Here is a 12,806-nt window from a genome sequence, read left to right on the forward strand (position 1 = left end):
TATTGAATTCCATCTTATTGAATTCAGACTAATTGTCCAATTTGTCAATGTTGTTTTGAATTTTGATCATGTCTTTCCAAGTGTTTGTAACCCCTCCCAATGTGGTGTCATCTGTAAATTCGATAAGCATACGCACTATTATCCATTATAGTAATTAATGAAAATATTGAATAGTACAGGACCCAGGACTGACCTCTGCAAGACAACACTAGATACAGTCTCCCATTTGACAGCAAACCACTGATAACTACTCTTTGAGCAGGACCCCATTGTGCTAGGTGCACACAGTAAACACAGTAAAAAAGGACAGTTCCGGCTCCAAGGAACTTACAGTTCCTGTGTCGAAACACCCATTGAAGCCAATGTGGTTTCTCCTTGCATACTACAGAGAGATTGGAATCTAGTACTCAAGATCTACTGTGTAAATCTGAGAGAATTGTGACCTTAGTTCAGAAAGACACTGTAGTGCAAGTTGAATGTCTTACCCAAGTGATTTGAGACATCCTTGGGTCTATATGGAATCTTTTTCCATGGAAGCACCCCCTTCAGTAGGGATTGGAACCAATATTTAACCAAGTTGCTCAGTCACCCCAATATCTAGAAAGGATGTAGGGAAGAATAAAAGGAACAATTGTAACAAACCTTAGTCCTGTTTCCATTTCTTTCATATGGCATTTCTAAGATGGAGGGCCAAGAAAATTAAAATAACTCTAGAATTAGACAAGTGTGCTAGAAGGTGAGTTTCCGTACAATACTATTCCTCATGATTTCACAAATTTGTGAGGATTCTACCCCACTAGAGAAAAGCTGCATAGTACTTTTCTTTAGTTTCTTATGGCACTTCTTGACCAATCAGGATTTCACAGTTGTCATATTGGCCCAAATTTTTGGCTAGTATAACTCCATTATTTGGCCCTGTATCCATAAACTGGGATCACCTCAGACTTCATGATTGTAAGAAGAGGGCATAAGAAGTTGTTATAACACACACGTGGCCAGCTCTGATAATCCATCCACCAGAGGGCACTGCTACCAATGCAGACGAACTATTTTGTTAGGGTACGTCTTCACTACCGGCTGTATTGGCAGGTAGCAATCGATTTCTCGGGGATCGATATATCGCGTCTCATCTAGACACGATATATCGATCCCCAAACGCGCTCCTGTTGACTCTGGAACTCCACCAACGCGAATGGCGGTAGCGGAGTCGACGGGGAGCCGTGGACGTCGATCTTGCGCCGTGAGGACGGTAGGTAACTCGATCTAAGATACTTCGACTTCAGCTACGCTATTCACGTAGCTGAAGTTGCGTATCTTAGATCAATCCTCCCCCCCCCTAGTGTAGACCAGCCCTTAGCTACCCACAGGATATAAAGGGCATTGACCAGACCAGCTGCTGCTGTTTATTAATGAGACTGACTGTGCTAAAGCAACACAGAGCCACTGTGACAGGTCTGTTGGGCCCCACACTCCCTTCCCTAAGTCTCTAAACAGCTGACCCAGCCATCCCCCCACATGGTGGCAGCCATGGATTATTCTAAATGCTATTTACTGTATGACTGATGTCATTACTATTTAAGGAACTTTCTAAATCAGTGGTACCACTGTGACACAAGTTCAGTTCTTCCCACAGACAAGGGCTAAATTCTGCTCCACTGAAGTTAATGGGAATGCACTGGTGTACTTGAGAGCAGAATTTGACCTTTTTCAAAATAAGTTTCCTTGAACGAGTTGTAATAAATGTTATCAATCCAAATGATTTTCAGCGATGAAGCTGAGAGGGGGTACAAGTTTTTGCTCAGTGATTCACAGACTTCACACTTGGTCTAAATTGTCTGATTGACGTGTATTATGAATTTCTGCATAGTGGAATTTCTTAGGCCTGGGCTACACTACGCGTTTAAACCAATTTTAGGAGCGTTAAACCGATTTAACCCCGCACCCGTCCACACTAAGAGGCCCTTTATATCGATATAAAGGGCTCTTTAAACTGGTTTCTGTACTCCTCCCAACGAGAGGAGTAGTGCTAATATCGATATTACCATATCGGATTAGGGTTAGTGTGGCCGCAAATCGACGGTATTGGCCTCGGGGCGGTATCCCACAGTGCACCACTGTGACCGCTCTGGACAACAATCTGAACTCGGATGCAGTGGCCAGGTAGACAGGAAAAGCCCCGCGAACTTTTGAATATCGTTTCGTGTTTGCCCAGCGTGGAGCTCTGATCAGCACGGGTGGCGATGCAGTCCCAAATCCAAAAAGAGCTCCAGCATGGACCGTACGGATGTGATCGCTGTATGGGCAGGCAAATCTGTTCTATCAGAGCTCCGTTACAGAAGACGGAATTCCAAAGCATTTTTAAAAAATCTCCAGACAGACGCCACAGCAGGGACTCAGCACACTGCTGCGTGACAAGCGTAATGGAAAGCCAAAGAATCAAATGGATGCTCATGGAGGGAAGGAGGGAGGGGGGACTGAGGACTCAAGCTATCCCACAGTTCCTGCAGTCTCCGAAAAGCATTTGCATTCTTGGCTGAGCTCCCAATGCCTGTAGGGTCAAACACATTGTCCGGGGTGGTTCAGGGCATAGCTCGTCAATTTACCCACCCACAGAAGTAAAAGGGAAAAAAATTGTCTCTTGACTTTTTTAAATGTCACCCTATGTCTACTGAATGCTGCTGGTAGACGCGATGCTGCGGCAGTGAACTGCAGCATCTTCTTCCCCCCTCCCTGGTGGCAGATGGTACAATCTGACTGCTATCCATCGTCATCATCAGCCTGGTGGCAGACGGTACAGTGTAGAAGGACTGGTATCCATCCTTGTCATCAGCCCGTGAGTGCTCCTGGCTGGCCTCAGGTGAGGTCGGCCGGGGGCACCTGGGTAAAAATAGGAATGACTCCCGGTCATTCCCAGTAGATGGTACAGAATGGCTGGTAACCGTCTTCATCATAGCAACTGGGGGCTGAGCTCCATCAGCCCCGGCCCTTCATGTGTAAAGAAAAGATTCTGTACTGCCTGGACTATCATAGCAGCGGGATGCTGTGCTCCTCTCCCCCACACTGCTTAATGTCCTGCTTGGACTATCATAGCAGCTGGAGGCTGCCTTCCCCTCATTTTATCTCACTAAAAAGTTACTGTTTCTTATTCCTGCATTCTTTATTACTTCATCACACAAATGGGGGGACACTGCAACGGTAGCCCAGGAAGGCTGGGGGAGGAGGGAAGCAGGTGGCGTTGTTGCAGGGGCACCCCCTGTGAATGTCATGCAGCTCATCATTTCTGCGAGATCTGACACGGAGCGGCGGTGCTCTCTGGTTCTATGATACACTGATTCTCTAGTACACTAGCCCCATATTCTAGGCAGGACTGATTCTATTTTTAGATACCATAAAAGAGGGATTGACTCGGGGAGTCATTCCCATTTTTGTCTTTTGCGCCCCCGGCCGACCTCAGCCAGGGGCACCCATGACAGCAGCAGACAGTACAGTACAGAAGGACTGGTAACCGTCATCTCATTGCCAATTTACAATGGCAGCAGACGGTACAGAACGACTGATAACCGTCTCTGCTATCATGCAAAAGCAAATGAATGCTGCTGTGTAGCGCTGCTGTATCACCTCTGTCAGCGGCATCCAGTACACATACGGTGACAGTGACAAAAGGCAAAACAGGCTCCATGGTTGCCATGCTATGGCGTCTGCCAGGGCAATCCAAGGAAAAAGGGCGCGAAATGATTGTCTTCCGTTGCTTTCCCAGAGGAAGAAATGACTGACGACATTTGCCCAGAACCACCCGCGACAATGATTTTTGCCCCATCAGGCACTGGGATATCAACCCAGAATTCCAAGGGGCGGGGGAGACTGCGGGAACTATGGGATAGCTACGGAATAGCTATCCACAGTGCAATGATCCAGAAATCGATGCTAGCCTCGGACCGTGGACGGACACCACCGAATTAATGTGCTTAGTGTGGCCGCGTGCACTCGACTTTATACAATCTGTTTTACTAAACCGGTTTATGTAAAATCGGAATAATCCCGTAGTGTAGACGTACCCTTAGTGAATGAATTCATTTTTAAACTAGTCATTGCTTAATTCTGTGAAGCATTGCCTTCCAGATAGTTTCTGAATTAATATCTCATACGTTGTGGACAAGTAGCTTAAAAATAACCTGTCTACTGTTTTTAATCTCAGGAGAGACAGAGAATATGGATGGTACAATAACTTCAGATGAACTTTCACCCCTTTCTTCTGGAACAGAATCGGGTCCACAGTCTCCATTGTCTCCAGAAAATAAAAAGAGCCCAAAAGGCATCAGGAAAATCTGGGGAAAGTAAGACCTTCTCATTCTTTATCCATGTCCTGTCAAAATGTTTCAGATGAGAACATTTTCAGTTTACAGCACATTCTAGAAGACCTAGAGGATCTGTACCGGTAATAAAACAAAATGTCAAATGCAATAAGCAAAACCAGCAACTCTGCAGTGTCCATATGTACATATGTGTACACATCAGATTGAGAGAAAATGGATTCCAGTACTAATAAAGGAGCAGACATGCTATAGGAAGAAATCAAATACAAAGGAGAAGTCCTCTGATTTCTTAATGTAATACATTAGTTGGAAACCAAAAACTTTAATTACCATTTTTTTTCACTAGCCTTCCATTTCTGAAGGCATAAGTTGCACATACAGGTTTAGTCTTACCCTGTCCCGTCAGACACTTGCCTATTTCAGGTCACCAGTCGTTTGACAGTCTGAGTCCCAGCGTTTAGACTGGGGTGCAGTGTTACTTGAAGAGCACATTGCTTTCCACAAGATTTGGTCTAGCTGCCTTATCTAACCATCTATGTAACTTTCATAGTTTGCTCAAGAAAAGATTATTAAATGGTCCCAGAAAAAAAAACGTAATAGCCAGATCTTAAAGTTTCCTTGGAACTTACAAAAAGCTGAAATTATCAGTGAGTTCCATATCTTCTCTCTAGCTTTAGTATAAATGTCTTGGGATTACCGGAGGGCTAATGTACCTTTCTAGTGTATTTACATTTTATGAATGAAATGGGAATGCTGTGTCATGCTCTAATACTTGGTGTTCTGCTCTCTGTAAAGAATAAGAAGAACTCAGTCAGGTAACTTCCATGCAGACGATCTAGGTTTAGCTGAATTTCGAAGAGGTGGTCTCCGTGCAACAGCTGGACCTCGATTATCTAGATCAAAGGAAACAAAGGGGCAGAAGAGGTAATCATTCCCTCTTACTCTCAGTGCATGAAAGGTAGTATTGTGAACAGAGCGTATCTCCTTTGGTGAAGTGTTGCCCAGCATACTTCACTACAAATGAATCTCACTGTAACTAGAAAGGGTTTTTCTGGCTGAGCCTATCTGCACTGTTGCGATTGCAGGCGGCAATGACAGCTGCCTGGTTGGAAAGTCTGAGAAGCCATAATTGCTCTTGTAACAAAGAGCATGTGTAGCATGATGTCCTCCTCTTCATTCCGTGCTTTGGGAATAGCTGCAGGATGACTGAGAGTCAAGGATTTCACCTTAACTCTGTCCACATGGATGATGGAAACTTCTCTCCTTTCTCCGCTCTCCTCTGAGTTTTTGAAGAGTAGGTTGAGCTGAATCTATGTAAGAACGTTCAAATTAACATACTATATATTGCAGTATCTATTTACCATATTATGTTCTGCAAGACTAGATTCTTTTTACTGCAATCCAGAGAACAGAGGTATTAGTTAATTACCCACATGGCAGAGACTCTGGTAGAAATGCACCTTTTGCCTGTTCTTCAAACAAGATTAAAACCATGTATAAGCAATTGGTCCATGAATTGAGTTAATTTGCTTATAATCTTTTAAACATTTCTCAGTGTTGTCAGCTGAAGTTAATGAACCTTGCAGGATCAGGCCCTAACTTACTACCTGGTATGTGGTTGTTTTTTTTAAACAGAAGTTGGAAAAATATATTTAAAAGTGACTTTAGTTAAAATAAAACTATTGTTAAAACATCACTAACCTCCCCATGCCAGGTTAGAAGGCTTTTCTAAAGTGTCAGTTAATTCTCTTTAGTGTGATCCTCATACAGCACTTGTGCTTTTCAGTGACTACAATGCCCCCTTTGCTCAGTGGAGCACTGAAAGAGTTTGTAACTGGCTTGAGGACTTCGGTCTTGGTCAGTATGTCATTTTTGCACGGCAGTGGGTGACTTCTGGCCACACGTTATTAACAGCAACACCTCAGGACATGGAAAAGGTAAGAAATCTGGAATTATTGCTGTCTATTAGGCAGGTGTAAATGGCTGGTACTTTATTGTATCAGTCCATTGGCCACCTTTAGATCCAAGCATCAAAATATAGCAGCTAATTCAAAAAGGTGCATGTAGCAAAAACTAAAATCAGTCTCTCTCACAGGGATGAGTTCCGAGGTAAAAGGCACCACATAAGGACAAGCTATTTATTATAATTATTTTTTTTATTACAGGAACTAGGAATAAAACATCCTCTGCACAGGAAGAAATTAGTCTTGGCCGTTAAATCAATAAATACAAAACAGGATGATAAGTCTGCACAACTAGATCATATCTGGGTGACACGTAAGTGCTTGTTGAACTGTGGGACTAGAGGTTGGGTTATTTTTAACCTCAACTGAGAAGTAATGAAAATGTTTCAAGTATTTCTTGTACACAGTGAATGAGAGTTTCTCATAGAAATGTATGTTAAAGCCAGCTGATTATAGGATTGATTGATTGATTGTCTAAACGTACTGTACCATAGTGGCAGTTGGAAGATTTCATTGGAAGAATATTTTAGAGATTTATATTCTAAAATTTTGGCTTTCTGGAATGTCAGTTATAATGAATATGCCTTATTTTTTAAAAGCTTGCTTGCTTTTTGATTTCTGTGGAAATCATAACTGAATTTAGGACTCAGAAAAAGGCAACTGGAATTCAGCTTAAAATACCTCAGGCCAGGAATCAAGCAACCCCTCCAATGTAACCGCCTTGAGGGGGACTGAGTGCGAGGAACTAGATTTTTTTATTCCTAGCATGGGAGGCGCTAAACGGTCCTGTAGAAGTCACATGCTCAGTCATATATTCTGTCCTCTAAAGTATTTCAGGAATGTCATTTGTGGGTTTTGGTGAGAGTTGTCTGCCATTCTCAGACAAAGGGAGGGCCATTTTGGGTAGAAGATCTTGAAAGGGCAGTGCAAAAGAGAATAGGTGACACATGAGTTTCTGAAGAGGGTCAGAGGACCCTGAGTATGAGTGAAGGTGCAGAGGGCGTATAATTTCATCTTCAGGGATTGTTTCTTGATCTGAAAAGACTTCCTAAATCTGGATTTGTTTTCTCCACTATTTTTATATTTTCAGGATGGCTTGATGATATTGGCTTACCTCAGTACAAAGATCAGTTTCATGAATCCAGAGTTGATGGGAGAATGTTGCAGTACTTAACTGTGGTAAGATGGCTTACAATAAAACCACTTTCCCTCCATTCAGATTGACTCTGAACCCTCCATCTTGCAAATACAGTAGATTCTGCTTAAAAGCAATCCTGATATTAGCAACTTCTGATTAATGGCAACATATTGCCAGGAACCAGTCCCATCCCATTAACAACAGCGATAATGGGATTCAGATATTAGCAACAGCATGCTCATTAGCAACTTTTTTTGGAAGAAAAGAGCCACCTGCACACAGGTCTGTGAGGCTGCAGCCACGGAAGGAAGTGCTGGGATATATCTTCTCTGGTTGCAGCCTCGCAAATCTGCCTGTGGCCATGCTTAGCACATCCCAATACTTCCTTCTGGGGCTGCAGCCCAGCAAACATTCCTGTGGACAGGGCCACACAGGAAGCAAGGGGCTGTGGGCTGGGAGGGGAGGCTGTGGGCAGAGCAGTAGCAGGGAGAGGGGTTGCAGCCCAGATGTTGGAGGTGCACAATACCTCTCCCTGCATTCTCCAGGCTGCACCTTGCCAGGGGACTGCGTGCAGAGAAGGAAGCTGAACCCTGATACCAGGAGAGTGCAGGGAGAGGTACCGAGTAGCTCTGTGGGCCCTGCATCTGGGCTGCAGCTTCCCTCCCTGCTGGCATGTTTGCAGGGTTTCAGATAGGGAAGGCCTGCCCAGTGCTTTCTTCCCTAGCTGCTGCCTGATAAACCTGCCTTCCACTTATTAGCAATTGCCACATAATAGCAACTTTTTGCTGTCAACCCAGGGGTTGCTAATAAGCAGAGTCTACTGTATTCAGGAAAGAAGGAGGAATTAGCTACTATTTTACTGGTAACTTTTCAGCAATATTCCTTTTAGTCTTGAGACTTTGCTCACATTCAAAAGACTCTAAAGGATCTATACAAGGCAAAAATTGGTGGGATGGGGGGTCACCTTATCTAATGAACGATAGAGGGAGAGCCACCCAAAGATAAACCAGTAGTCACTATATCTGCCTTAGGAATAGCATACAGGAGATTCAACTATAGCTGGTTACTGCAAGACATTTGACTACCAGTACCATATCCACACAATATGTTTAAGAGTATAATGACCTACAGCATGTGCAGCCCAGGATATTTAGCCTGTTCACCGGGTAACAATGATATTTAACAAGTGGAGACCAGCAGTGAACCCAGTACGTTGTAAAGCCTTAACCAAATTGGTATCAGAACCATACAAGCTATTGCTATGTCTAAATTGATGGTAAGGCTCTAGCATCACTTCCCTGTCAAGTGTGGATAAAGATTTTTCTTTTTGTCTTGTAACTGCTATAAAACGATTGTATAGTTCAACTGGGTATTAGTCCATAATATAACTTTGGTTAGCACTGTTCTCAGAAGAAAATGTCTGTCCATACTGGTCAAGGAGACAATTCTAGAACCCTGATACCAACCACTTTATTTAAATGTGGCTATAGCAAGTATGACACCAGTATGGACGTGGTTTTACTCAACTGAGAAACACTCCATCTCATGTTTCTACTTAGTAGACCAATAGTCTTCTAGATTTCTACATTAGTTTTATTAAGATTCAACTGTTTTTCTAACAGGAATGCATACCATGAATCTAACCTGGATTTCTTTGATACATACAAATGCACAGCATTTATTGTCCACGGGGGAAAAAATCTCATTGTGCTGTGGTATTCTGTGCCACTTTTACCCAGGCTTTTCCTCTTTCAGAATGACCTTCTCTTTCTGAAAGTCACCAGCCAGCTGCATCATCTCAGTATTAAATGTGCCATTCACGTGCTCCATGTCAACCAGTTCAACCCTCATTGTCTACGTAGGAGGCCAGTTGATGAGGTAAAGAAGAAATTTGTGTGTCATGAGTCTAGTGTCACTGAACCAGTGCTTGTTTATCCCACACTAGTCAAAGGTGAACGTGAAAGAAAATTAACTGTACAATATACCTGCCACTGCAGCCAGGAGCTGCCTCTGGAGTCTCCTCAGGGAAGTTCCACATCCCAGAGGAAGAAAATAGTATAAGTTACTGCTTATCCTCTTCCATGTCACCAGCCCAAACCCAAGGAAGCAGGTTCCCCTCTGTGTTCCCATGTGGAAGGGAGCCAGGTGGCATTAAGTAGGTTGCCACAGGTGGTGTAACTGGATGAAATGGGATGTATTGAGAAAGAGACAATTTTGACTAAATATCCAGAAAAAATTCTGAAGTGTGAGATCTTTCAACACTGTCCGTAGAACAGTTTCCTGTGGGGCAAGGTGGAAGTCCCATTGTTTGGTCACACATTGGGACCAGTTCTGCACTGTCAGTGAGAGGGACTACGATGGCAATAGGTATATGCCATCTGTAAGCGCCAGAGCTGGTTGAATAAATTATTCAGTGAATCTTGCATTTATTTTTAATTATTCCACCACTTTTTTTCCATTGTTCTCCCACTCTGTAAAGTTTGGCAAATCATTCCACAACTATGTAAGAATTTAATAACGTTTGAGTGAAGTCATTGGAATTTTTTTATTATTTACTCAACTCTACTAATTTCTCAAGCAGTATTCCCAACAGCACATAAACTAATTTAGCCTTTCTCCAGCAAGCATCAGTTCTTCTCTATGTCTCTGTATTAAGTACCTAGATAATACAGTGATGGAAACCTTTATAATAATAATAATTTCAATATTTTTTGCAGCATAAATATTCTCTGCATATTGTCTTTTATATGAAGCAGTAGTTCTTAGGGTTCCATCTGTAATAGAATGTACTTTCCATTTCAGCAGCCGGTCTAGATTCTCCAAGTCTTCTGAGAGCTGCATAAGATGCTCAGAGCAAAACAGGTTACCTCAGAATTTAGGAAATACTAATTGTTAGCCAGGAGAAATGACTTAATAGTAACTGATAACTAGGCAGGCATGAAAGGTAAACTCATTAGCTGAGGTTCAGCCTTTTTCAAGTATTGAACTGTATTTTCTTATCTGAATTGTGTCTGCATGTATGTATATAAACTAAAATTATCTGTATAAAGAAGAGTAGTATATTGTCTTTTTGTGGTTACTTTTACAGAATAATATTTCACCTTCTGAAGTAGTGCAGTGGTCCAATCACAGAGTGATGGAATGGCTCAGATCAGTAGATCTGGCAGAATATGCACCAAACCTTCGAGGAAGTGGAGTTCATGGTGGCCTCATTGTGAGAACTGGTTCATAGTTTTATTCCTTTATATATATATATATATATATATATATATATATATATATATATATATATATATATATATATATATATATATAATATTAACTTAGCTACAGTAGTTTTGGTAAGGTAATTTGGAAATGCATTTTCTGTTTAATTTCCAAGTATGAAACAGAAAGAAGTTATACCTTAATTTTAGTAATCTGTTGTTGTATGCTCACTGATCAACCTTCTTAAAAGCTATTGAGTCTGTTTTATATAAATTAATTTTTACAACATAGGAAATGTAAAGAAAAAAGAAATATTAGAAATCTAAAAACCAAAATGATGTTGCATTGTCTTCTGGACTAACAGGGAGTGCATGAAACAGAAAAATTCTTAACAAATATTTCCTTTCTACTAGCAGCATCTCCCACAATTCTGAATGTCTGGGCTGCTCCACTCCTCTCTGCAGCTCTCACAGGCGAATTAATGTCTTGGTGCAGCATGCTCTGGCCCTGCCCCCCTCTGCTGCTGCTGATTGCCACCAAAGGAGTTAGTCCAACACTGGAAAAACTTGTATAGCAATATGAGTAACTCCAGAGTAAGCAGACCCGCTATGTACAGTGGACCAAAAAACAGTCACGTAGTAAAGGTTCCACTCAACATCTGACCTTTTGGCTCATAAGCCATTCAAGGTGGGTAGAATTATGGGAGATACTACTAGCAAAAAGGAAATCACCAATAAGAAATGTTTTCCCATTCTGCAGCCCAGCATTCCCCACAGTTTTGGACAGTTGGAAAGTAGTGAGCAGTGATTATAGGGAGGATTATAGAAAAGGTCAGAAAGAAGGGAGGGGTGGGGGGAGGAAGCCGTTTCCTCTAGGCTCCAGCTGCTTTAAGTGGTTTGAGACTCCCAAGTGTGCTCCTCAGTTATGAGAACCAGAGGATCTGGAAGACGCATGGGAATAGCATTGCAGATATTGCCACCATTTTAAGGAGCTGAGCACTAGCAGCAGGACCTGCTGTGGGGGGAGTTTCACTGCGTAGATGTACCTCCAGAGCCCTCCCTGGCTGAGTCCATTCCTCCAGGGAGTGGGGATATAACACTAGAGGCCTCCTTGTCAAATTGGGAAGGAGGGTATAGTTTGAGTCTGACTTCTTTTCCCAGGGCACTCAGGACCCACTAAGACTTTGCTAGTTAATTCCTCCTCCCCCCCCCCCGCCCCCCTTGTCCTCATCTTTAGAATCTCTCCCTGCTCTGTTCAGAGACTCCTGGTCTGTTTCTTCCATGTTGAAGTCACCCACACATCCCTCTTTGACTCATGGCCCCAGGATCTAACAGAGTTCAGGGCGGAAGGCTGGATACAGTTCACTGTCTTCCAAGCCCAGGAAGGCCCTCTCACAGATGGGGCGCCTGTTAGATTTTGCCCTGTGCTTTTTGAGCTGCTCTGCCACATCTGAGCAGTGCAGAGGAGCCAGCATAGAGACCGGGGTGACTTAAGTCACCTGACTGTAAACCAACCCAGGGATGAGAAAGGCTAGGGAGGGAAAACACTGCTCACCACTGCCCCTCAAAAATCCTGAAAAGAAGAAAATAGGTGGCAGCAACAGAACCACCATTCACATGCTGCCACAGAGGGGGTGTAGCCAGAACGGGTAGTGCCAAGACTTTTATACATCTCTGAGCTGCAGAGGGGGGAGCAGTCCAGATGTCCAGAACTGTGGGAGGTGCTGGCTACAGCAAAGAAATTATAGTGGAAATTACTTTAATAACTTACTGATAGATCATCACCAGAGCTGTTCAAAGAAATAAAATGAACTTCAGACGGAGGATGGTCACAGAAAAAGAATTGCCCTGGGTTGCTGAGCTGTGGCACTTTTGCCAATAATCAGGAATTGTTTAGACTTGGGAGTTAAGATGACAAGCAGCTAGGGTACATCTACACTGTTTCAAAACCCACAGCAGCGAGTCTCCAGCCTTGGGCTCGTGCTACGATGTTAGAACCAGCAGCATACCTCAGGCTCGCAAACCCAACCCAGCCTGATCCTGAATGTCCACACCATGGCTGTGGGTTTTAAAACACATTTTACTTAAGGGTACATCTACACTAAGGGCACTCTGAGTGCAGTAGGTTGCCTTTACAAATGTTTTAGGGCTTTTGTTTCTTTGTTTTGCTTTCTTGGCAACATAA

The 12,806-nt window shown here is 42.9% G+C and overlaps 1 protein-coding gene across 16 annotated transcripts in view; it reads left to right on the top strand.

The window, feature by feature from the left end:
- The window catches only part of PPFIBP2 (PPFIA binding protein 2), a 206,031-nt gene that overhangs the window by 188,085 nt on the left and 5,140 nt on the right, over nucleotides 1-12,806 (top strand). For all 16 annotated transcript variants that reach the window (XM_039533448.1, XM_039533458.1, XM_039533442.1 and 13 more), the window contains 7 exons: nucleotides 4,196-4,334; nucleotides 5,109-5,237; nucleotides 6,100-6,250; nucleotides 6,479-6,590; nucleotides 7,368-7,456; nucleotides 9,171-9,293; nucleotides 10,504-10,629. In XM_039533448.1, coding sequence (XP_039389382.1) covers nucleotides 4,196-4,334; nucleotides 5,109-5,237; nucleotides 6,100-6,250; nucleotides 6,479-6,590; nucleotides 7,368-7,456; nucleotides 9,171-9,293; nucleotides 10,504-10,629 — 869 coding nt within the window. The remainder of the gene's footprint in view (nucleotides 1-4,195; nucleotides 4,335-5,108; nucleotides 5,238-6,099; nucleotides 6,251-6,478; nucleotides 6,591-7,367; nucleotides 7,457-9,170; nucleotides 9,294-10,503; nucleotides 10,630-12,806) is intronic.

This window comes from Mauremys reevesii, linkage group 4, assembly GCF_016161935.1.
Source record: "Mauremys reevesii isolate NIE-2019 linkage group 4, ASM1616193v1, whole genome shotgun sequence".
Taxonomy (NCBI): domain Eukaryota; kingdom Metazoa; phylum Chordata; order Testudines; family Geoemydidae; genus Mauremys; species Mauremys reevesii.